Source organism: Lepisosteus platostomus, chromosome 8, assembly GCF_059453375.1.
Source record: "Lepisosteus platostomus isolate fLepPlt1 chromosome 8, fLepPlt1.hap1, whole genome shotgun sequence".
In the NCBI taxonomy this organism is placed as follows: Eukaryota; Metazoa; Chordata; class Actinopteri; order Semionotiformes; family Lepisosteidae; genus Lepisosteus; species Lepisosteus platostomus.
This window is the reverse complement of record NC_142618.1, coordinates 12,247,180-12,273,165: the sequence shown is the minus strand read 5'-3', so window position 1 is coordinate 12,273,165 and position 25,986 is coordinate 12,247,180. Positions and strand designations below refer to the sequence as shown.

The 25,986-nt window shown below is 34.8% G+C and overlaps 1 protein-coding gene across 6 annotated transcripts in view; it reads right to left on the bottom strand.

The window, feature by feature from the left end:
• st18 (ST18 C2H2C-type zinc finger transcription factor) overlaps positions 1 to 25,986 on the bottom strand; it is a 133,970-nt gene that overhangs the window by 45,651 nt on the left and 62,333 nt on the right. For 5 of the 6 annotated variants that reach the window (XM_088642456.1, XM_088642457.1, XM_088642458.1 and 2 more), the window contains 4 exons: positions 21,430 to 21,533; positions 11,860 to 11,911; positions 9,943 to 9,973; positions 721 to 908 (listed from right to left, as the gene is read on the bottom strand). In XM_088642456.1, the coding sequence (XP_088498582.1) occupies positions 721 to 908; positions 9,943 to 9,973; positions 11,860 to 11,911; positions 21,430 to 21,533 (375 nt within the window). Of the gene's footprint in view, positions 1 to 720; positions 909 to 9,942; positions 9,974 to 11,847; positions 11,912 to 21,429; positions 21,534 to 25,986 lie in introns of those variants that run through there. The other variant, XM_088642461.1, reaches the window with a different exon arrangement.

Below are 25,986 nucleotides of genomic sequence, written 5' to 3'. Positions count from 1 at the left end.
TTTTTTATTTTTAAAAGTTTGAATATTCATATGAAAGTAGAAAAAAAGAAAATATTGTCAGAAAATCCCGAAAATGATGTTTGAATGTATTTTTGGAGGAAAGTGTCAATTATTGGCACACACACAAATTACTTGAAAAGGATGGTATACAAATCTCAGGTTCAGGATTAAAGTCTGAGCTAGTATCTCATTAAAATATCAGTTGTTTATTCTTAGTACTAAATATATGTTTACTTGCAATTTTTATTAAATTTTAAGGATGTTTTCTTATATTGTGGTATAGTTTCTTTTAGAACCTTTTATAAATTAAGATATCAGATGGTCTAAATTTAAAGGTAAAATGTAAATGGAGTCCACTGCCGTTTTAAAGAAAAACATTAAAAAATCTAAATAATTAATCTTCAGATCCATTAAAACAGCTTTGTAAGGATCCTTCCACAAAGATGAAAAACAAAATTAGGCAGCAAAACAAACAAATAAATACAAAAAAATACAAAGAATGTGCTTACTTCAACAGGGGGTTGGCAGATTGACTGTCAAGAAATACTATGAAAATATGAGGATGTAACAAATGACCAATGAATACCCAGCAGTACATTATTGCACTTTCAGCAAACAATGAGTGTAGAATGAGAAAAAGATGAATGCAACAGATGGTATTTAAAAATTCAGCGTCAATTGTTCATCAAAACAGACAAAAACAACAGGACATCTGTCTACCTGCTGGAGTGTCAATGCTCCTCAGCTCGTCTTTGTCCTCTATTTCTGCCAGGTCCTCAGTCTCCTCATCACAGTCATTGCTGGGGCTGTAGTGGCGGGGTTTCATCAGAAGAGACTTCCTCTTGTTAACCGGGGCTCCACACACTGCTTCCTGGGCACTTCTTTTCCTTGCCATAGAACCATAGGCACTTCATATAAAAACAGACATAGAGCAATAAATATCAAGTGTTGCTATGACTACATATTTGGGTGATTTCTTCATCTATATTCCGTTTGTTGACTGTTTCTGATATTCATTGACCACACTCTAATTTTTAGCATGTTTCCAATAATTTACCATCTGGATACAAAAACAAATATGAAATGTCTTGAAAATACCAATATTCATATCATTCAATTGGTATGGTTCTATGGTAACACACCACTTGAATGGTATCACTATCAAACGATTTTATATTGAGTAATGGGGTACCTACTTGTTTTGGCTGGAGTTTTATGTGATGATGTTTTAAGAAAAGCAGTTATAAGAGTGTATTTTTGTTCTATTAGTTTTGTTTAAAAGTACCTAAACTTCCACACAAGTAAATAAGAATACTGTTCTCAGAGGTCATAGGTATCAATGTATTGAAAATGAAACAATCTAAAACTAAATGCTGGAAAACTAAAGAGGCAGAGTGAAATACTCCTTCCTCGGGTCTTTTTAGAAGCTTTCTCATACAGTACCTGAGGAAGACTCCACAGCCAATGCATTCTATATTTTACGCTTTTATTGTACTTTTTTAACATGGACTTAACCTGTGCTTGTTCCTTTGCAACCCATAATCTGACACAACTCCATACTCTCAAGTTACTTCCCACCTTTGTGCAGAGTCATTTTTCATACTTTAATTGGCTGTAAAATGAGGCAATTAAATATGCTATATATTGTTAAGATATGTTTTTAAATTTTCGAATCAATGGCAATTTAGTCTTGACATGTAAAAGTCAACAATTGCATTTTTGCCTAAAACAGAAATAAATTAAGTCAGCTAATTAGTTCCAAACATATTTCAGTGGAAAATGATTATTTGTTAACTGTGGTTATATAAATGAAAACTGTGACTCACAATTTTTGAAAGAACAAACATGAAAAATAAATAACTAAAAATACATGAAAGTCATAATCCATTTTACTGTGTAAAATGCTGTGAAGAAACAGAAATGCTTATATTCATGATTTCTGAAGATCAATTAGACTTAACATATACTTAAGTTATTATCTGTATTTCGTACTTTAAAGAAGTCACAGAATTATTAACTATTTAAGTAGGACATCAACTCTCAAGTTCTTGATCAAGTTACAACACTTCCACACTGAGCTGTTCATTTTTATTTTAGTATAAATTAAATCTGAAAATATGCAAGGCCCCAGTGAATGTCTAATATGCAATTCAGTCTAAAACCTCAAGATGTCAACATAGCCACTCCAGCAAAGCCAAAGTTATGGAGCAGAACCTTCATAGGCCCTCTTTTTTTGTTCTACCTGAGTTTTTATCTAATTTTATTAATTACTATCTCTGTTTAATTGGTCCAATTTAACCCTTTTCCAGGTAATGAGGTGTTAACAATTTGAAGATAATTATAAAGACTGCAGGACACCAATCCACTAGGGGCTGGAGCCATGCACCACAAATCTAATGAACTATTTAGTAGCACATCAGCTACTGCCTGACCCTAAAACATCATACCATACAATTACAGAATGCAAAAGCTGAATCATTGCATGAAATGCAGAAAGCCATGCAATGGTGTTTAATTTAAGAGGTTGAGGAAGCAAAACATAAGTACAAAAAATATTAATTTTAATTTTTATACAAAGATTAGTCCTCCATTATAGATCTTCGAAATTATTATATGAATTTTTAGGAAACTATGTGATACAGTGTGTGCGGATCTGTTGTGTGTATGGAGGGAGTTCCCTTTAACAAATCATCTGACTTCAGCATTATAAGCTTCTTACATGTGGTTCATGATAATGTGACTGGCTTTAAGGCTTTCTTTGGCAATATTCAGGATTATTTTAATTTGCTGGTTCTTGCTAATGAATGGAGGATATATAAAGCTTAAACTTAAACTGTACTTGATAAAAGTTCTTTGTGTGAAATCTAATTGAACATATACTGAGCAACAGAAGATATAACTAATTAATTAATTGCTAAAATTAACACATATATAACATAAGAGTGAAATACTGTTAACAGTATGCAGTTTTTAATTATTAAACAACAAGCATAGGGTGTATATAATATACTAAGAAACACTCAAAATACAACAATATTTTGGTTCTAGTATTACAAGATATGTACCAGTAGTATATATTCACAAATATTAAATACAATTAATTTAATACACATGACAGTCAATGAACCAACTATGAGAAAATAATCTTAGACACTTCCATTTGTAATACACCATATATGGTAGAATAGTTTGTAGATTATATGGATATGACTGTGGCAATTTTGCACCTGTGACTGATTTCAGAAAAGCCAGGGAAATTATCATGGCTGAACCAAAATGCCATGACAGCCACAATTAAGAAGGAATGAGGATGCAGAGGGCAAGAATGATAATGTCCAGAGTTACCAGACTTGTTGTGCAGTGATTGACAATATCTCGTTTGTTGTACAGTGTACAGTGTTGTCTGGATCCACAACCGTGTACAACCATGTACACTTGTCGAGCTGTGTGCAGTGCTTCTTGCTGAGAGGAAAATGATTTCCCACAGAGAAGTAAGTGCTTTTTAAATGTTGATGCCATTGTCGCATGCAAACATTTCTGGTAACAAATGGAGGACACACGAAATACTGAACTCCTGAATTGAAAAATGGACCGATATGAGGTTTAACTTCCTTTGATTTGACAATTCAAGTGCAATAAGTACCACAGCATTCTATGCAGTGCATTTCTCTGCTTAATACAGATTAATGAATCCATATTTTGTTCTTGTTTTATTGCTAGTTAATTTTGATGTAACATTTCTAATGGCATCTTAAACAGGTCACAGCAATGTAACAGCTCTCTTATCATGTGCGATGAATTTTAGTATATGTAAAAAATGACAAGTTAATGCCATCCCCATTAATACAGATTAAGATAAAGATAGTTACTAGTTTGTACTATTGTTAACTATTGTAAATGTGTTTTAATGAACGTAGCTTTAACATAGTTTAAAAGCCCAGGGTATATCAGACTGATTGGATTAAAAATATACTTAATACTTCAAAAAAAAATATATTAAGCATGTGGGTTTAAGGCCTGGGTTCAATTCTGGACCTGGGTGCTACTTGTATGGAGTTTGAATGTTCTCCCTATGTTTAGGTGGGTTTCTTCTTGGGGCTATCTGTGTGAATTTTGTAGGTTCTCCCCAAGGTAGTGTCCAAAAACATATTGGTAGGTAATCTGGATTTTGGGAAAATTGTCCTTAGGTGTGTGTGAATATTTGCGTTTGTGTCTATCTGCCCTGCAATGAACTGGATCCCCATTAAGAGAGTACCCTGCATTGTGCCCACTGCTTGCTGGGATAGACTCCACTCACCCACAAACCTGAATTGGAAGAAACAAGTGAGAAAATAGATGTATTATAACTGATTTTATAATCAGTGCTGGTGAAAGTGACTTTAAAAATAAATCCATTACCAATACAAATTAATTATGTAAGAGATTACTATTTAAAAACTAACAAAAATTGTGGGCAAAGAAATTTTAAAAATGAATTTATAAGTCGGTAATTAAAAACAAAAACCCTTACAGTGATCTACAGTGTGTTGGAATTTTGCTCAAATATCACATTTTAAATTATAACATCAGAAATGTTCCAAACAAAAGGAGGCCACTTAACCCATCTATGATTACTAGTAGCTAATTGATCCAACGATCACCCAGACATTCACAATTGTGTAAGAATACAATTTGTAAAAAAAAATTCAATTAAAAGATGAAGAGATTTTCAATTTCATGGCAATCTAGAAAAAAAGTAACTGAAAAACGCGGCACAGAAATGTAACAGTTCTCTTATCGTTGTACCTTTCTACAACATCCTGCATACAAAGAAATGTACTATTTGTGATGTGATCCTTGGACTTTCTAAGAAAGGTAGACACAGCTGGAATTCTGATTTTGCAATTATACAGAAAACTATAAAACTGATCAATAATATGGATGAGAGGAAAATGTAATAGGCAGATCAATACAGGATGGATAAATGTGGTGCCAACGGTATCACTGATGAAACGTAAATGTAAATTCCTATATAAACATTAACAACAGGCTCATCCCAGTACGTTAACTCACATATTTCTGTATGATCCAGGAGCAAGGAAATATAGGACAAACAAACAAACCTTTTAAAACGGTTCACATGGTAAGCATTTCATTTTCTAAAAATATAACCTAGATGTTACTAAGATGGTCAGCTATTTTAGCCTTTTAGTTGAACATGTTGCCACATGATTTTCACATGATTTGTACACCTTTTGCAAAACTGCAAATGTTTTCAAAAAACTGAAAAAATAAAAAACATCAGTTTTAACTGATATCACATCAGTTAAAATTTCTTTCACTTTAAAATAAGTATTTAAAACTGTATAGATGTCATTTTGTATTTTAAAGGTGAAGTGCTGGTGATTGAACATGAAGTTGCTCCATCACACTTTTGACAGGATGTACATTTACAGTAGTATTACACGGAGCTGAAACGTACTGAGGAATTTCCCTTTACTTTACTGTATTCATCTAAAAGGTAAGGATAATGACAAAGATATCAATCAACCTCATACATAAGGGATTATTATTGTAACACATACGGCCGACATTACAGGTTGTGCAAGCCGGCTTACCAGTGCAGTGACGTCACCGCCCTTCCCTGTGACCGCAGCCACCGGGCTGAGGAGAGATCTCCCTTTAGCTCAGCTGGCTGGTCCCTGTTAAGTGACACCAGAGGCCACGGTTTGAGTCCCCAGTGGTGGGGGGCTGACCTGAGGTGGCAGCAGCGAGGGCGCATACCCAAGTGAACCAGAAAGTGCTACATTATGTTTTTTTAAAAACAATTTATGAACATACTGTATACGAATCTACTTCAATTTAAATGATGCTAATGTGTGCAGCAAGCAAACACATAAAACGCACCGTTGTTGTAATGTTCACATCACACTGTACAGTACATTCCTTAGTCCCACATGTCTTCACCTGAGACTTGATGCTCTCTTTTTTACAGAAGCACTCTAAACAATGCCTCATACATGATCTTGGTATGCACACTAATAAAACTAAATTTTACAGTACACTGATATAAATTAAAAAGCTGTTAGCAACATAAATATGGAGACTAGAAGAGGATGGTTATTAGCAAAATGGCAAAGGCCAGACTGCAGGGAGTGATAATTTTGCATGGATCCACTGATCGGGCCATGGTTCAAACTCTCCATGCCACATCCAAGTATAGATGTTCCCACATTCAATAGCCCTCTAGGTTGTCATAATGCTGCTTCTTTGGAGGGAGTGATACTTTGCTAATATTCTACCCTTGTTTGCTCTGGTCAACACTGATCTTGCATTTCAGATAAAGCCCTGCCACAAGACAAGTGAAACACCCTTCTCAAATCCTGTTTTTCTCTTTTTCACCATAAGGCTTGACAATTTCTCTTTGTGGCATTGTCCCGAGTGAATCTATGCTGAGATGGAAATACCATACAAAAAATGTCATGTACAGAACCAAGCTCATCTTTGAAAATTCCTAAGGAGGAACTGCATGGTACGTATTCTGTGGTACTTTGGTTGCAGCTAATAGGGCCTGCAGGTTCAGGACAGACCTTAACTCATTATACATTGAGAGAAGCACAGCAGGAATAAAACCTTGCCCAAGTTCGGTTTGGTAGCCCTGGAGAATATCATCATTTCTGTGAGAGAAGTGAGTCATGTCTTCTGTAATAGGGTTATATTAATACATGTTTTCATTTTTTAATCAACTTATTTTGTATAGTAACTTGCTGAGTCAATCAATCTATTCCTGATCATTTTCATGACTGATGACTGATGACTGCATTCTTTAAAAAAAAGAAATCATGTGCAAAATGATTAAGTGGAGGAGAAAGAGCAAAAGCAGAGTGGGAACGAGTGTTCTGATTAAAGGACTTAAATTTAGTATGATTGGCCTGTAACCCTGCCAGTGCAAAAATATTCAGAGGGCCTAGAATTCATAGGATTTCAATTTTTGTCAATTTTGAAGATTAACATACTTAGTCACATTCTAACCACAGTGTTAATAATTTTATCATAGTGCAAACTGTCAAACTGAAATGATGCAAAATGAAATTAAACAATGCATTTATCAGGTGTCATTTTTAGGGATGTAAGTGTTTAAAAAACAAAGATTTCTTTTATTGTCTGTCTTCCTTTGTAACACTGTCTATCTCTTAGTTTTCCTTTTGACTGTTACTTGACCTATGCAAAACCACATGCTGAGAAGTATTTAAAATGTAACAAATGCTGGTTGTTCCAGTATTCATGTATTATGTCATGAATGCCTTTCAGTATATGTATAAAAAGCAGGCATGCTGAATGCAGGAACTGTAAACGTATACAGGAATCAACGACCAGGTAGGGAGATGGATAACCATTTATATTACATAAAAAAGAATCGCATATCAAGTCAATTTTAATTGTCAAAACCCTGTTGATTTTGTTATGACTATCCATATCCTCTTCAAATAGAATTCAAATTATTCATTTTAATAAATATTTTAAACTTCTCTATGTTAATCTTTAAGGCCCCCTTCAAGGACGACCTGTAAAAGTAATGTTCTTACAAGTAAAGGTCTCAGGCATATAGCGTGTAAATTGCAGAGGAGTTCATTTGTCTCGTGAGCTGAGATGATCAATGGCAAGGCAAAAATCTTTGCCTGATGTTCTCACCTACACACCTCTTCATGGGAAGGCTGCAATAGCATGGAGTGGTATCATCCTACTTTGCTCCCATGGCACTGAATCCTTAAGGCACTGACCATGATATGACCCAGGCTCCATCTCTCAATGTGTGTAATGAAGGGCACAATCTATACTCAGAGGGCACCCCTTTTATGGTTGAAATATTGAGGACTTAGAAGTGGCAGAAATCTCCAAAGCCAGATGGTATTTTACCGATTGCCTTTTTTTAAGGAAACAAGATGTTGACACAATTCTTCATGATGCCATGAAATTCGTGGAGTACCACAGGGATCTATACCAGGACTGCTGATCTTCCCAATCTATATAATAATCTGCATTCAGATACATTTAGCAAACTAGTCATTGTAAGCCAAAATAAGAGGACTATCAAATTATATAAATGGAACTATAATTAAAAAATATTTTTTAAAAATATTAGACAGCCAAACACCTGGTAGACAGGTGCAGGGTGTTGCATGGAAGACATGCAAACAATATAGCTATAAATATAAAGTAGAAAACAGTGAGTTGAAGAATGTTGTGTGCATAACAAGGAGGCCTAATACAGGTATTCAACATCCTCAATGGCATTGAAAAAGTCAACAAAGTAGACTTCAGGATAAACCGTGAAATAAAACCTAGAGGGTACAAATGGAATCTACATAGAAATGCAATTAAAATAAAGAACAGGATGCACTTCTTTACACAAAGAGGGTTGGAGTAGTACAAGCTACCAGGCATGCTGTTGAAGCCAATACCATCGATTCCTTAATATAACAGCTGGATAAGATTATTGGATCAGTAAGCTACTACCAAATGGGCTAGACTGCTTTTGGGTAGTTTAAGTAGGTAGCTGCATCAGCATGCGTAAGCTGCAAAGGAACAAGTTAAAGGTTTATTCCATGCTGAAAAGAGAAGAAAGGAAACACAATGTTTCAGCTGTGGGGCCTTCTTCGGCAATCAAATAAGCCTTAGTTTACTTGTTCCTTTGTAGACTGCTTTTTGTCATTTGCTACCATTCTTATTTTTTTTGTTGCAAAAAAGGTATTGTTGCACTGGAATCAGTCGAAACAAGCGCTACCAGATAAATTACTGTACTTAAGGGAATGTCTTACACGGACAGGCTAAAAGAGTCTCCTTGAAAGCAGAAAAATATGAGGATATCTCAGTCAATTTATCTATATCCTTATAAAGGCATTGGCAAAGTCAACCCTGTGAATTGCCTCAGAAGAAAGAGTGAAACATTAACCAGAGGACATCAGTGGAAACTATAGGTAAATGCATTTAAATCTGAGTACAGGAGGCATTTCTTTACACAAAATGTTGTACAAAACATGATACTCAGCCATGCTGTTGAAGTCAGAACCCTGGTTTTGTTCAAGAAATGGCTGGATGAGGTCCTTGAACCAATTACTTACTACCAAATGAACAAAATCGATGGTATGACCTACTCTTGTTTGTAACATTCTTATATTCTTGTGAGATATTTCACAACTCCACGTATCTATTTTTTTAGATGAGTATCATTATTAACAAAATGCTGTTGCCTAAACTCATTATTTTGTAACATATACTGTGTATACATACAGCAGTATATTTAGTGAACCTTTACGATGTACTGATAATACTGAAAATTCAAATCCAATATTATAGTTATAAGATGATAAGATTATAGTGATGTCATATATGGAAAATATATCGGTATGCAATGAATTGGTATGTCTTTAGATTTGCTTTTTTAATTGAAAAATGTGGAATTTATGAGAACATTTTATATATTCAGTGTAACCTAAAATATAATGTGAAAGTTATTTTTATAGACTTCTTTTTGTTAATAGTTAATAGTTTGGCAATTTGTAATGTTTTCTTTTATTTCTGCACTACTTTGTTTTGTAAAACTGTCAGCTGCATTGTAGTATGAAAAAAATTGAAGCCAAAGGTTTCACATATATATACTGTGAGATGCATATTCGCCCTGTTTCCTCCCAGATTCCTCTGGGTGCTCCTGGGTAGGTTAATTGGCCTCTGTGAAAACTGATCCTGGTGTGTGTGTGTGTGCCCTGCCATAAACTGCTGTCCAGGGTGTATCCCACCTTGCACCTGTTGGTTGCCCCCGGTTGCATGGTTGCTCCCCGCAACCCTGAATTAGATGAAGCAGTTAGAAAATGGATGGACGAATAAATATAAAACGTATTTTAGTCAGCAGTGAAATCAAACTACAATATTAACCTTTTTTCATAAACGTTAACTCATTCCTACCTGAGAGCCTGGGCTATAGAGTCAACAGGAACTGTCAATAGAAAGAAAAGAAAGTGAGAAAAATGAACTTGTTTACATTTCCAGTACAATAGTTTGGAAGCCTGCACCAGAGCTTCAGACTAACAGCAGTACTGGCCCATGTCACAAAAATAGGTGAGCCTTCTGCCAAAACAACCTGCATAGGAGTGTTGACATCGAATCCTTTTACAAAGTGAAGGCAGAACTGCATTTTATTCAGCATTCTCATTGAGCCCTCTAATGTTAAACCACACAAGCTGAAGCAGACAGCTTGGTGTTCACATCAAAAAGTAACAACCTCGTTTGGAATTTGTGGATGGGATCATTATTGTAGGTAAAGATTTTATTAACATTTAAAGATAAGACATTATGAAAAAATGTAAATACTTTTAATCAAAATGAAATCAAGAAAAGGTCAGTATTGGTCATATGTATATGCTATCCGATTGCATATTTATTAATTTGGGAGAAAAAAAAATCTTAAATAATTAGCATTTTATAGGAATCCAGTTGTAATGAAAAAAAATTACAACAAAAAATGAGTCATGACCAAAGTAGATTCCAATTTTTGCTATAAAAAATAATGGAATTGACAAACATTCTTCAATCATGAAAAATTTATGAAAAATATATAACGTCATCGCTTTTTATACAGGAAGATGTTATACTTTGGGGCTTTTAAATTGGTTGCTAATTAAATTGTTCTCGTTTAGTAATTATGTTAAATACATCAGTCAACAATATCACAGGATACCATATACTGTATGCAGAAGTGTTAGAATGACTGTAGATGCAGATTTGTCAAGTGTCAGAACTTTGATGTATTTGATAGCTGTGGAAAATAATTCAGGGTCATCTGAACACCACATAAAACATCAATAAAATGTGAGAAATACAAAAATACTTCAAGTGACACTAATTTTGCCTGAACATACAGTATATATAAGATACACACACCGGTTTCTTTTTTCCTTTTATTTTTAAACAAAAGTTCGGGTGGAAGGTCAGATCCTCATCTTGCACACTGGTGCTCGCCTGTGTACAAGATGTCTCGCACCCAAGTCTTCCCTTCCCATCCCCCTCACCTCTCCATCTACACCCTTGCAGCAGTAGTGGGGTGGGGGGTTTGGGAAGTCTATCCAGCCCTGGGTGGCGTGCCATTCTCTTTGCTAGGCTAGTCTCGCCAGCTATTCTATACATATTCGTCTTTCTCTCGCATTCATTAGGATCTAACCAAACTACTGAAATATTTTTTGTCTCCTTTTGAAAATCAAAGCCCCTTTGAATAATAAGCTTAACTGTTTGAGGTGGCAGGCGGAGACAGTTGTACGCACTTCAGCCAACCTCTTGGGGTTTTCTTTGTTCTTTCTAAACACTGTGTTTAAACTGGGTTTATATGTTTTCTAGTGCATGTAATGCACTGCTTTCACAGAAAGGAGTTTGACAGCATGATTTCTAAATCATATTCAAATTTATTTCATCAGAAGAGCACACTGAGATGCAAAATCTCATTCACAAGTGCACCCTATTTTCATAGAGTGAAACCAATAAACCTTCCATATATTTCAGAGGTGTATTAATGACTACAGTGGTCAATAAGAGGAGACTTAAGAGGCTTTGAAAACTAGTATAATGGTGTTCCCTGGCTAGCCATTTTAATCAAATGTACAATATAAATGTACTTCTTGGCCAATTTGAGCTAATATTACAGTTTAATGAACCCATTCCCTAGTGAATAATATATTACCTATGCTCTTCAGCTTTAGAAAAACATGGGCATTAAAATCAAAATCATACTGCATGGGTACTGAGTGTTGTATATGAGATTTACTGAAGAATACAGTACACTTTTACAGTGCATTAGTCAATACATAAAGATACACTTACAAAACTACTCACCCTTGCTTCCTTTGCATGCCTGAACTCTCTTTTCTTCACTTTCTGATTCCATCTACAAAATAAATGTGAGGCATTTAGTTGTGAAACACATTGTAATAATTTATCAAGTATCTTAAATACTTAAAAACATAAGTATCGGAAAAACATAAAAAAGATTCCTTTTCATCTCTATAATGTTAATTATTGGTAAATAAACAATATATTACAGCAGTTGTGAAATTATTATTAACATTTCCAACACTTTACTATATATAGCAGTGTTCAGAATGCTGCTTAACTTTAAAACACAGTGACCTTTCAAATGTCCACTTACACTACTGAATTTGACATAAGGCTTTATTATGAAGAAAGAAATACTTAAGCCATATCACCTGCCAATCTATTGAATTTAGAAAGCATGATCATGTATTATGTATATGGAAAATGTATATTGTACATACTATTGCTTAAAATAAATGTGGCAGGCATAACAAATTGATATAATAAAATGTGTTAAACACAGATGTCAAACACCACGGACACATGGACTCAATCAGCCTCTGGATAAACTGCTGTGGGATATGCTGCCGCACCACCTGTATAGCGGCAGCTACCTGGTTCAGGCTGGCCAGTTACATTTCTCTCTTGTTGATGGCTTTGTCAAGATGGTCACATTCATGGTCTATGGGGCCAAGGACTGTACAGTAAGCTGGCTGTAGCAAGACCATTTCTTCAAAAATTGCCACTGTCATCTTGTGACTATAGTCCTGCATTGCCCTGCTGGCAAATCAGTACTGGCTTGGAGGAACAGAGAAACCATTGGCTTCAGCCCTTTGTAGACACGCTGCTAAGCAGTAAGATTAAAAATAAAAGTTGTAAAGTTCTGGTATAAAAGGAAATTTTCTCTAATTCATTATATTTGTACTGTACCACTGGTTGGCTTGAACAACTAAATAGTCACCACAGAGCTGATAACGGCATTCGTGCAATTGTTCTATTATGTTAGGTCTGTCAAGGGAAAAACAGTATTCATTGGTGAATTAAACACTCCATCATTCCCTTTACTACCACCTCTGACGGCAGAGTTTTCGTCCCTCCTCTGCACTACTAAACTGCTATGCAGATCATTTTTATACACACAGCAAGTTACAATCATTATGCTGATGATTTTCAGTCCTGGAATTTTGTATACTGTAGCCACTGCAGTTGGAAAAAAAATTTTCGATAGTTAAGCCAGAATAATGAGGGCCCTGAGTCAATATGGTGACCCTTATTGTTCCTGGATGTGGCCTAGCCATCAGTGTCAGTTTTCTGGTTTCTGATAAATGTTGAAGCAGAACATCTCTTCATCTACTGGCAACTTCTTTCATAACAACCATGTGATTGTCAATATTCATGTGAGGTATGGTGATGTATTTTGCTCTTGCTGATCTTGAGCTAACTGCAATCAAATCTTTTTCCATGGATATTTACAACAGATTCTTAATCAAGGCATTTTGGCAAATTGAACTCAAGTCAACATGCATACTAAACACGGAGCACCATTTTAATGCAATGACATGGCTGGAGCTCAGTATTTTGCTATGCCAAGAAAAAACAAATATTACTCAATCCATAAACCTATCTGCTTGATATGTTAAACATGCAGTCAACAAAATTATGTATTGTATGTGTCCAAAGAAATATTTTAAAGAGGTTCAAATCGGGAGCTGTGTGTGTGCAGGATGAAAGCAGATGTTACTTCTACACTGAAAAGTAAAAAGAAGAAATGAACCCTTCACATCCTTTCCTACTTTTCAGTGTAGAAGTAACCACTGCTTGTTCCAATGAACACTACTTGCTGCAATTTGACTTGGTAATGTGGCTGTAATTCTAGTAAAATTAAAAAAATCTAATTAGAACTAATATTATTTTTAAATACAGAGTGTGGTTATGACTTTTGCACCTTTGCTATTATATTATATTCACTTAGAACCATAAGAGTATTTGAAAGGGAGCTTCACTGATGGTAAATATATTTTATTTATTCTATAAAACAAGTGATTTCAGTTTTCTAGTACTAAGACTCTTTTTTATTATCTTATATTAATAAGATTGCTTAATTTGTTTAAAATTACATATATTTTATGATTAAAGAAAATGTTCATGAATTCATCCTGTAGCCATCGCATTTTGCAATACTGCCAATATATTTGTCTAATTAATGTTGTATCATATCTATACCGTTTAGATATATCCTTGTTTTTAGTAGCTTTAGAGGTTAATAATTTGTTAACACTGGTATGGTATAACATCAAGAATTTGTAAATGGTGTTGGAAATTCTTCTATTAACATATTCCTGAAAATGCTAACAGATGGTATCACAAAGACAACTGTCCTGACAGCCTCATTGTTGGCATCAGACGCCACCATGCAAACACATCAACTGTATTACTTGCAGTGTGGTCACAGTAGCAAAAGGTTACTAAAGCAAAATCTTCACTGACTTCTAAACACTTAATAAATAAGTAAAATTATTAATTTTGTTACCCTGGTGCTTTGACTTAAACAGCACTCATCTCTACTGTTCGGATGTTCTAATTGAACTGAAAATTATAGTTCCCTTTTGTTTTTCAAATACTAATTTTGTTTAACTGTTACACCCTATTAATTGTTTTGTTAAATATTTAACTACAGAGACAGGAATAATATTTCATTTTAAATTTCACTTTGGCAAAAAATAATTGACTGCACTTCAATTTTGGAGCATTAATCACTACTTAATGAATAATATTATAAACTTAAATTAAATATAGAAGTAGTGAAATAGAAATCAATATCAAACTAAAACCTTGCAGTCATTAATTGTACTCTGGTGAGTTAGCCATATATATGTAGGAAAACGTTTATTTTTTTCAGAGCGAAACTGACATAGAAAGCTTTTATGCCAAAAGGGATATCAAAACTCCAGATGCTCTACAGTCACAGTCAACCCAAGCCTCATAATTAATTCCAAAGGCTGTGTTTACAAACGTTTGGGATTTTGTAAATCTTCAACATTTTTTTAATTAGAATAATGTTATATGGAAGTAGGATGATGGGGGGAAAAAAACCTAAAGAAAATCCATGGAGAAATAAAAGCTGACAGCACACTTTACAATGTTCTTCAATAAGGCACAGCCGGTAAATGTAAACTTCGAAAGTTTTTGGAGGAAAAATAATGTGAAATTATTGTGTTAAAGTGCTGAAGGTATATAGTATGTATTTTGACAAAAATAGTTGATAAAATCCATCCACTTTCACTCTATGCTGCTTACAGATCCCAAATAAAACCTATTAAATATAATTATTCCAGGCTGATGGCTGTGTATAGTGGTCACAGACTCTGAAACCTCTGAGTCACAGGATATGCTGTTACTTCACTGGTAATGGGAAACATGACTCCTCTTTCTCGTTTGCTGCTGTGATTGAAGGCACTGACCTGTCATACATTTATAATAGGGGAGCAGGTGTGGCAGTGATGGACCTTAATTTCCTTTAATAAACCTTTTATGTGCCACACTCTTACTGCCACGCTGTGCTCTCTAAGGTCCTGCTCATAATAGGTTCATTACTTTTGATTACTATAGCCTATTGAGACAAACAACTCCCAAACACTATAGATTACATTCTGTAAAACTAATGTACCCGATTAGTTCATTACACTCTTCCACATCACACAACAACCAGCAAATTTAACAATAGCTCTTGAAACATAAAACTATTAAAAGTGTTCATAATGTTTTCAGCTCTCTTAATAATGCTGTTCCATTTAATCTATTTTTTATATGTTTTGTTAATAAGTTGCTTGCTGCAAAGGTGCATCATTTTCCTTTTTGCAAAATCACTTTATTGCACAGAACAGAATATAAAATGAACACATAAATATAACATATATACATATATAAGTTACATTTATTTCAGTATGTCCAATACAACGTAACTACTATGAGTTGAAATAATTTTTATTAAATTATTCTCATCATAAGATCCTTCCAATTAAATCTCTATTAAATTTTTATATTTAAATAATACATTAGGATTAATTGAATTAATTCACTGAAAATGACTACTACATTTCTGCATGGAGCTCTTTCATAGCAAATGCAATTGTTAAGAGTTTCTCATTGATGTATTTTTGTTACATAAATCTGTTAGCTTTTAACAATTATTTAACATGTTTCAGAATATCGAATTACTCCTCTCTTTGAACACCAGAGCTTTGTCACAGTAATCCTCTTAGAAACAATTAATAACTTTAAAAATCTAATTACGAATTCCCCCCACCCTGCACTTTCCTTTGTGAATATGGAAACAATACCTTTTTCAAAACAGATTACAAAACAAATGTATTCGTATTACATTGCAGGCCTTCTGTGATTCTGTGATGAGATTACCTGTTAAGTGTAAATATCTGAAAATCATTTTCATAGAAAGAAAAATCTGTAAGTAGTGGGAGAAACAGCCAGACATTAAATTTGAGCTTAACATTTTCTATTCAATGCACTGATCACAATGTTACATAACCTTCTTGACTCAAAAGTGATTAAAATTCTCATTATTGTAAATGGTGAACTTTCACATTTGAGGTAAAAAATAAACACATTCTGATTAGAACTGAGTAGATATATTGTACCAATAAATTCACATAATATATTATATACAATATGCTTGTATACAATGCCTTAGTGAATATACAGTACATGTACTACAAATATTCTGTTTTATGAATTTGCAAATGATCTATTTCCGTTATTTGCATAATTAAGGATGCTTAATCTTAACTACCCCCTAAAGCAAAAAATGTATTTCTTGTGTTTTCAAAATATTTTTACCATTATGTCTGTTTTATAGCTGTTGTTGAAGATGACTGGAGGGTATTCCACAACATTGACCTACTAGCTGTCCAGAAATTGTAAGAAAATCAAAGTTTCACTGCTTATCCATGAGTCCAGGTCGTAGAAACATCTGAACTTGCGCTTGTTTGAATGCACTGCTTCAAATATCAAGCACTGTGCATTGAACAAAAAGACTAGTTTTCAAATGTCATTTCCTTTGCACATCTAAGTGCTAAGTTTCCTACCGATTAAGGTAACGGATTTTCCCAAGAGCAGTGTGGTTTAAACCCCAGTGGTACTGTGAGCTAATTACAGTACATAACATTCCTGAGCTCCATTGTTCAGATGATGTATAATTCTAAAGGTCTTTGTAAGACAATCAGCACCGGATGTTGATAAATAGTTTCTACCCATGTACTTTGATTCGGATGAAAGTGTCGGTGACTAAATAAAGAAGTTTATCACAGGAATTTGGGAGGAAAGTTAGAAACTAACCTCGCACAATTCACCTCACCTACAGACTGTATATAAGTCTTGCACCCAGGACTTGCTGTTGCGCATCTCTATCGTATGGAGTGCATTTGTCTCATACCGCATGCATCCTCACAGCACTTTCCATCTTGATTCATTGCAGATGGACTTGTTTCACATGTGGCATTGCCAGGACCTTATCCTCATTGCTTTTATCCAGGACTGGAGTCGCTTTGTCTCTCACCAAAAACAAGCAGGTCTGAGCCCACCACACCATCCACATTTTCTTTCAGGTCTCCACAAACCCAGAACAACACAGTAGCTGTCCCTATGGCAGTCCCCCATTTCTTTCTCTGTCTACTTACTCTTGTGAATTCCTCTCTCTTCCCTCACCATATCTCTCTCCATTTCTGGATGAATGTCAAACCCATCACACCTATGGGCCCAGCCTATATATGTTATTTTTCTTTCTCCCCTCCTCCCAATCCTTCTTTTTGCTGTCCACAGCAGTCTGCACCAGATCTGGACTTCCTCATTAACCCTCATGCTGTCCCTAGCACTTGGGGCTAGGCAACTACAGCATTGGCTTTTCAATCTTTCCAACTGGAGTCCAACTGATCAGTATTGGCCTTCAGCTCTTTCTCCTCACTAGACCTCAGCCACATACTTCCTTCTCTTCTGGGGGATTTAGATGGGAATTCTTTGATATTATCTAGTTACATTCAGCAAACAGCAGGTCTGTTTTGCATTCCACGCCAGACTACTCTTCAAGGCCACAGCTACTCCTCCTGTCACCTTCTTCTGCCCACCGTAGAGTTTCTATCCAAGATAGACAGTCCTGCTACTGCTGCTAGCTGCTGGTGCCACCTGTTCACTGACTCGTGTTTTGTCACCCGCAACATACTGTACGTGTTTCTCAGGCACTGCATCCAAATCCACTAACTCAAACAAGCGCAATCGTGCATCACATACGATTTTCATTCGTTACACGTACTTCTGTCATGACTTCTGTCCTGCGAAACTGCAACCAAACTGACTTGCTCTTAGCTCAGTGTTTTTGTTCTGCAACAGGTTTTTGGGGATTCTTCTGGGGGGTCTGGAAAGCCCCCTATTTTGAATAAGACTGCTGTTCCCACAACCAGGCCAGTTACATATATAAGTCTCACACCCGGGACTTCCTGTCATGCATCTCTGTCAAACCCTTCCTAACATTCGATCTACACCCCTACAGAATCTCCTCAGCTCAATCCTCACAATACTAAGAAGGGGGTTTGGCCAGCCTTGTCCTTCTAGCTAGGCTGGTATTTCCTCAGCTGGGCGAGCTACGCCAAATATACTCTGCAAGTCTTGACTCCCTCAAACTTATCTCACCAAACTACTGAATAAAGACATCATTGTATGGATTGTTAAATTTTAGAATGTTACTATTTGTACTGCATTGCAATACTTTACTCATTGATTGAATCCAGTTTTCAACAGAAGCTCAGCAGAAAGGTCGGATTCTATTCTCACCTTTTTCGAGTCTTGTAAGTATATACTGTATATTTATCTTGTCTTCTGAATGCCCCTTTGCACACCTCTCTTGCACCCCTCCCTCCACATCATCTACTGTATACCCTTGCATCTGCTCCCCAGCTCATTTCTCACAAAAGTGAGGGGGATTCAGTCAGCCTCACTTAACCTGCCGTTCCCTCAGTGATATTCTCTAATACAGTTCACCTCTATGTCCAACTTATTAGGATTTGACTGAATTACTGAAAATGTTTTTGGTAATCAGATATTATTTTTTTTTTATTCTACTACTTCACAAAATCGTGAGCAATTACTAACTTTTATTGAGAGATATAAGAAATATAAAACCAAAACATATAAAAAATCGGGCAAGGTAGAAGTTCAGTGAAAAAAAATAGACAATACCTGCTCATTATGGCTTAGATATATCAACGATTTTCACAACATGAATAGACTTTAAAAAACAAAGCAAAAACAAATATTCTTGTCATAGCTTCTCTATCTAATCTATCTAAAAGCAAGTGGTTTTAAACATCAATACAAACAACAAATATCAAGCAATGCAGCAGTGAAGCCCAAGGAGATAACATCTCTGAATCATTACTGGCCTAAGTCTACTTAAAATACAATAATAATTACAATAACAATAACTGCTTACATTTATCTAGCACTTTTGATCCCAAAGGCAAAGTGCCTCATATTTAGTAGGGGGCCCATTTTATCCAACACTGAAGTGCAACAAACACCTGGGTGATGCATAGCAACTATCTGCAGCCTCACTACACATCAGCTCATAATGGGAAATAAGGACCTTACAATTAAATTAAGTGAAACATTTAGGAAGTTTGATCTGTGTAAGCCTAAAAAATTAAACAAAAACACTGGAATACCAGGAGATCTTTAATGACCACACAGTTAGGTCCTTGGTATAAACTGTATACCAAGGTACTGTATAACCTTTTACAGCACAGTGTCCCTAGTCACCCTACTGGGGAATTGGCTTGGAAATCATCATCCACATGGAAGAGTGTCACTTACATGTCCACCAACACCAACTACAGCAATAACCTGGTTTTCCATGAAGTACTCTGATCCCAGAATTGAACCAGGTCCAACCTTTCCTTATCTTTCGAGGTCTGATATTCATTCTATTCACAGTTAAAGTATCAATATAGCTAATATTAAATTTCTCTCAAATTAGGTAACATGGCTTTTCAGTGTATTTTGCTTTTTATTGGAATACTTTCAAATAATAAAGGTACTGTATATAAGGACAAATAATTCTAAATCCTTTTGTTACCTTTTTCAGAAATACTGTGCCGACTGGCAGAAGATTGCCAACTGTACATAAAATAGGATTTAGAGGCACCTAGTCTATTACAAAAAGTGATGTTAGCCCTTTGTGACCTAAATAATACTGAATTTTTCCGGGGTAGGAGAGACAGTTTTTTGAGTTAGTGGCATTCAACACTAGTGGTATTGGTAAAAAGAGGGGTGCCCATAATCTGCTTTAATCAAATGTGAACTTCTCATTTTGGTGCCATGACATGAATTACAGAAACTAACATCTACCAATTGCAAAGGTTGCTTCAGACAATAAAGAGGAACTAAGATGGGGAGAATATTTAAAGCCTCCCTGGCACTGAGCCCCTGTAGAAGGTGGTTATCACCCATTTGAAATGTTGATAGTACAGAATTCTCCCACAGTCCCAATCATTGTGTAGCAGAATTCACTGCTTGTCTTGGGAGTAAAGCTCAGTGGCTCTGAAGACAGAGGATCCCATAATCAACTGTGATCAGGGCCCACCATGGCAGTATTTTGATAGGATGACAGTTTAATAACTAGATGATCAAGACAGGTGATTTTTGAAGGAACTATAAAATATATTTTTTCCCTTAAACTTTGAGATAAACAGGACTCCAGCCTGTTTATGGCAAGGGAAATGTGTATCTAAACAGGAAGATTTCTATGAAATATAGTGGTCCAGAGCATGTATGTAAATAATAGCAAAGTATCTTTTCTTTTGAGCAATCAGTTGCACAGACTACACTCTGTACAAACTGTACCACTGTATCAGTGTCTGTCCCTGGCTGTTTCAGTCAAATAATTTAACAGGAATTATTTATGTATTCTTCTTTTTTACTTAGATTTTTACTTATTTCTATAAAAATTTCAGTGAAGTTCAACTTGAACCTGCCTTTCATCATTAAACTACATTCTAAGTAATTTAGGTTAAGCTTCTTGAAGATTTCTTTTTACTGATGCCAAGAACGGTATTTATAGATGAATTATCATGGTATTATCTTATTCTATGGAGCCACTTACAGTACATTACACACTATGGACTCTCCAACAAATCATTTGACAGATTTTCACATTCATACTTTTGAAATAATTAGGTTCTGAATGCATTCCATTAAGAATCTACGGATGTTACTCTGGATAAGGACATATACTAAGCAAATAAATAGCAATAAATAAATTACAGTAGACAAATTAGCTATAAGATTTTATTTTTAAAATTTGGTCAGTCACCACAGTAATATTAAATATAACTATAATTTTACTACTACTTCTAAAAAGACTAAAAAGAATAATAATATGCCTCCCTCTTTAAACAAAAATAGTATGTAGGTCTGGAAAAGGCAAATCATCTGAAAATGGTAAAAGGTGGGAATTATTTTTTAAGGTTGCACAAAACAGAAACAGCTGTATTGAATATATTACTAACAGAAAATATTCACTTTTACCTTAATGTGTTTTGAAGTCAAATTACAAGATGTCCCACAATGTCCACACTGGTCAGTGCCACAAGTCCTTGTCTGCTTCAGAAGGCAAGGGTAAAATTCATTCTCTGAAGACAGAATGAAACACATTCAGAAGTATTATTAAATCATTTAAGTTGAAAATATATATATATATAATATGATTTTTTTCTGAGTCCTACTTTCAATCATATCTGGACAAAGCATATTAATGTGACACATAGACTGAAATAAATACAAGATGAAGAATACCAACATATACAAAATAAACCTAACACACCTAAAATACCAAGTCCAATCAACTTCTTATTCTTATTCTGATATGTAATATTTGTGAATTCTGATGTTCTAATTACATCTGCCCCTTCAAATAAGAATAGCATTCACATTGGAAACACACCTGAACAGATTTTATGGAATATGTTAATAACTAACTGTATTATAACATTTCCAGAAGTCTTTAAGAAGTACGCAGTATTTATTATCAACTGTAAAAATCTGGCAATAGTGTTTATTAAAACTAATGTTACAATTCTTTGAATCGAGCTTGTGTAATACTCGAAGTGAAACAAAAATCTTCAATTGTTTTGCTTTAAACTTCCATACTTTTCTACTGATCTGCACATATCAATCCATTTTCTAACCGCTTTATCCACTACAGGGCCGCGGGGAATGGCAGAGTCTATCTCGGTAATCAACAGGCAGGATACCCCTTGGGCAGGATGCCAGTCCATTGCAGGGCACTCACAGACACACAAATTCATAGAAGGTCCAATTTTCCCAGTAGCCATTTAACCTACCAGTATGTCTTTGGACTGTGGGAGGAAACTGGAGCAAACATGGGGAGAAAATACATTCTCTATACAGATAGTATCCCAGGAATGGAACCCAGGGCTCCAGCACTGTGAGGTAACAATGCTAACCACTGCATTGTTATGATCTGCACATATGTTTATCAAAAATAACCCAAACTGGCATGTAGTAAACTTTTGTGCAATTTTTGTGCAATCAAGAATGCCAAAAGTATTAGTGCAGCTTTTATTTTTGTATACCTAAAATGTAGCTTTGTAAACAATGGCTACACTGAGATTTCAAATTAGTTATTTGTAATACCCTTGTGATCTCAGATCCAGTCGGTAAATAGTTAACAAAAATAGACCAAATTTAATCATTTGACTGAGTGCTGGAGTTACTAGTACATAACATGTATGTACTATGCTACCGGCATATAATTTACAGATAAAAAATTTTTTTTCAAATAAAGAATTATGGGGTATCCATTCTAAAATGCGTGTCACCTTTGGTCTGATTACAATAGTGCAACAAGTCTCTGTTGGTGTGCCAAGCAGAAAACTGCTTCAAAACTACCTCTCCTGAAATTGTGTTCGAAGCTAGAAAATATCTTCATCCTCCAAGGGCTTGACATGTACTACGCATCAAATTCAAAGGTTGATCAGGTAAGGATGACACTTCAAGAACTGGTGGGCTAATGTAAAACAAGCAATGCAACCATTATTTGAAAGGAACGTCTCCTACTGAGAGTTGTGGCAAACTACATCCTATTGTGGAAGCATATCCATTGAATGGAACTGACGGTCCACGACTGCTATCCCTCTGATTGGAACAAAAGTCCACATTTAAAGTAGCCAGTCAAACCTGGCCAACATATGTCTGGGAGGTGGGTAGAGAAATCACACATAAAGGGGGAAAATTGTGAAACAAGCAAAATACAAAACTGACTTGTTCCTTAAATTTCAGCATGGAAATTAAAGAGAAATAATCATTAGAACCTTCAAAGTGTCTTCTACAATCAAAGTCATATAATTTTAATTTAGATTGAATCATTTTTTTTCCCAATGAATCCCAAGGATACTAGAGAACTTTCAGAAAGCATATCACACAGAAATATCAGATCCATTGCTGGTGAGTGGGTAAACTGAGAAATACAGATCTGGGCTACACAGTTTAAAAGTTTTCTGATGTCATTAAAAAAATAATTTAAGCATTATTCTTCATACTTGAGTGAAAATAGCAGTATTGTATCTTCTGACATAAAACACAAATTAGATTTTCAAAATGTGTATAAGGTGAAACATGGGGCAAACTGTGCAAAGAGATACTGATAAAACTATCAAAGCATACTCTACTTTTGGTTTGATTATCACCTGCTCAACAGGGCACTGTGGAGTGGTATGGTTAATAAGTCCAACCCAATTTCTGTCCCATCACTCATCCCTTCTTTTGAAAGAAATGCAAAAGAACTTTCTTCTTGACTTTATGCATGCCTAGGCAGCTCTTTCTCCGAAAGAAAGAGCCAGAGCTTTCATTATCTCATGAGAGAAATGAAAAATGCGCAATGTAATAAGCAATGATGCGGCTTTATCTTTAACAACTTATTATTAGGATGACAGAAATCTAATTGCATGCGTGTAATTAATACAAACCATCCCAGAGAGAGAACAAGAAATACAAAGGGGACACTGTACAGTGAACTGTGCCTGCACACATCAGAGATTCTATTACAGACATGTTCATTTCTTTTACTACTGGAAGATCTTAATTATAGCAGTGTTTACATTTTATTCACTAAGTATCAGGAGTCCCTCAGAGTCATTTGCATCACAGAAAAAAATAAAATAAAATGCAGGCAGTATGTCATCTGCTGAATCATAATTTCGGTTATTTCTTTTTACAAATAACATTTCTCACAGGACTGGTTTTCCCTTTCCAGAGTGCTTGGCAGATTTCTCAGGGGAAAATAAGCTTCCTGATGCTCACAGTTTCTATGTGGTAACCAGGCCGCTTGCTGTCAAAGGCATCAGCCCTCTGCCCTAACCCCATCTGCTGTCTTTCCCATCCCATAAGGCCAAGGGTGCAAGGAGCACAGCTGAGGGAGTTACCACTGTAACATGCTTATCCCCTGGTATAGCTTGTTGGATTAAATCAACCAGAAATAAGTAAAGTCTAACTTAAAACAGCTATTTAAAGACAAAATACTGTAAAACAAACTAAAAAAAGCACTGATTTGTAACCACTAGATCAACAAGGATATTGTACTTACTTAAGCATTTGTTTAGTGTCGTACTTTATGAAACTGCAAAACAATGCTACATCTATATATTGTAAATATATAAATACAGAAAAACATTAATACATCAATGTTCAATGTTCATTTCATGTTCAATTTTTTAACTTTTTTTCTTCCGTGAATTTTTCTTTTGAAAGAAAACCTTTTCACTTCAATGAATGAGAAACCCCTGAGCATGGGCATGTATAATGTACTGTATATAGGTGTAGGACAGGAAGAGTAACTTTCAAAATAAAAGACAAGGGGATAGAATTGAAACAGAAGAATGAGAATCATATACAAAATCAATAACATAAGTCAATATTTAAGCTCTAGCACTTCTTTCTGAATATATCTGATTTTATTCAAACACTGTGGAGCAGTTTTAGAACGCCCCACAATTTTACAGCTATCCAATCAGAAACAATTTAGGTCAACAAAACATGTAATGACTGTATTTAATGCTTACATATATCATTCATAAACATGGTTTAACCAAATGAGAACTTTAAAACTGATTATAATTATTACAATTTTCAATTGTTGAATTTTATAAACTGCTGATATAGACAATGTCTAAAAATTCACAGAGAATAAAGATTGGAATTAATAAGTACAGCATATTCAAAATATACCATTTGCTACCCAAATTAAATAAAAAAACATTTTTTTCAATAAAGTTCTGACACTCGATGCACTGATTAATATATATTAACATACTGTATGTGAAATTTAAAAAATTGAAATAAAATTTGAAACAGTAACAAATCAAGCAATGCTTTTTCAAGATAAAATATACTCTGTACACCATGTCACAATGGACCATAAAATAAAGTACTGCATTTTTAAAAGGCTTCAAGGAAAATTATGAAAAGGAAAGAGTAGGAATATGTGTTGATTTCATAAGCAGCTTAGTTTAGCCAAATCCATTACTTTAACAATGAAATATTACCTACAAAAATAAATGGATTTTGAGTATTTAGAAAGGATCTACCACTACAGTTACCATACATCTATAATTTAAGTAGCAAGTGACCTTCATATATTAAGAAAAAAAGTCTTCAATTTAGACAATCTTAAATTACAAGTCAATATTTAAGTGAAATCACTATATCTAATAATTAATTTAATTAAATAAAATATATTTAATGGTAGATTTTATTAGTCGTAATCACTCTTTTTAGTAATATGTTTTGTGAAAGAATGACAGCATTTTTAAAAAAACTGAAATATATCAAACATATTTTGTGATAAACTGACTAACCTTGTGCTACAAAAGAAATGTTTAGAAAATTATGCCCTTATGCATTATGTAGTCTTTTTAAACACAGATGTTAAGTTACATATTTCAACATTTTCACAATTAACTATACACCCCAACTTCACAATTCCCTTCCAAGACCGAACACAAAGCTGTAAGGCCATTAACATCATATTAAAACACTGTATCTCCTTCCTACAAGCAGGTATGTAAT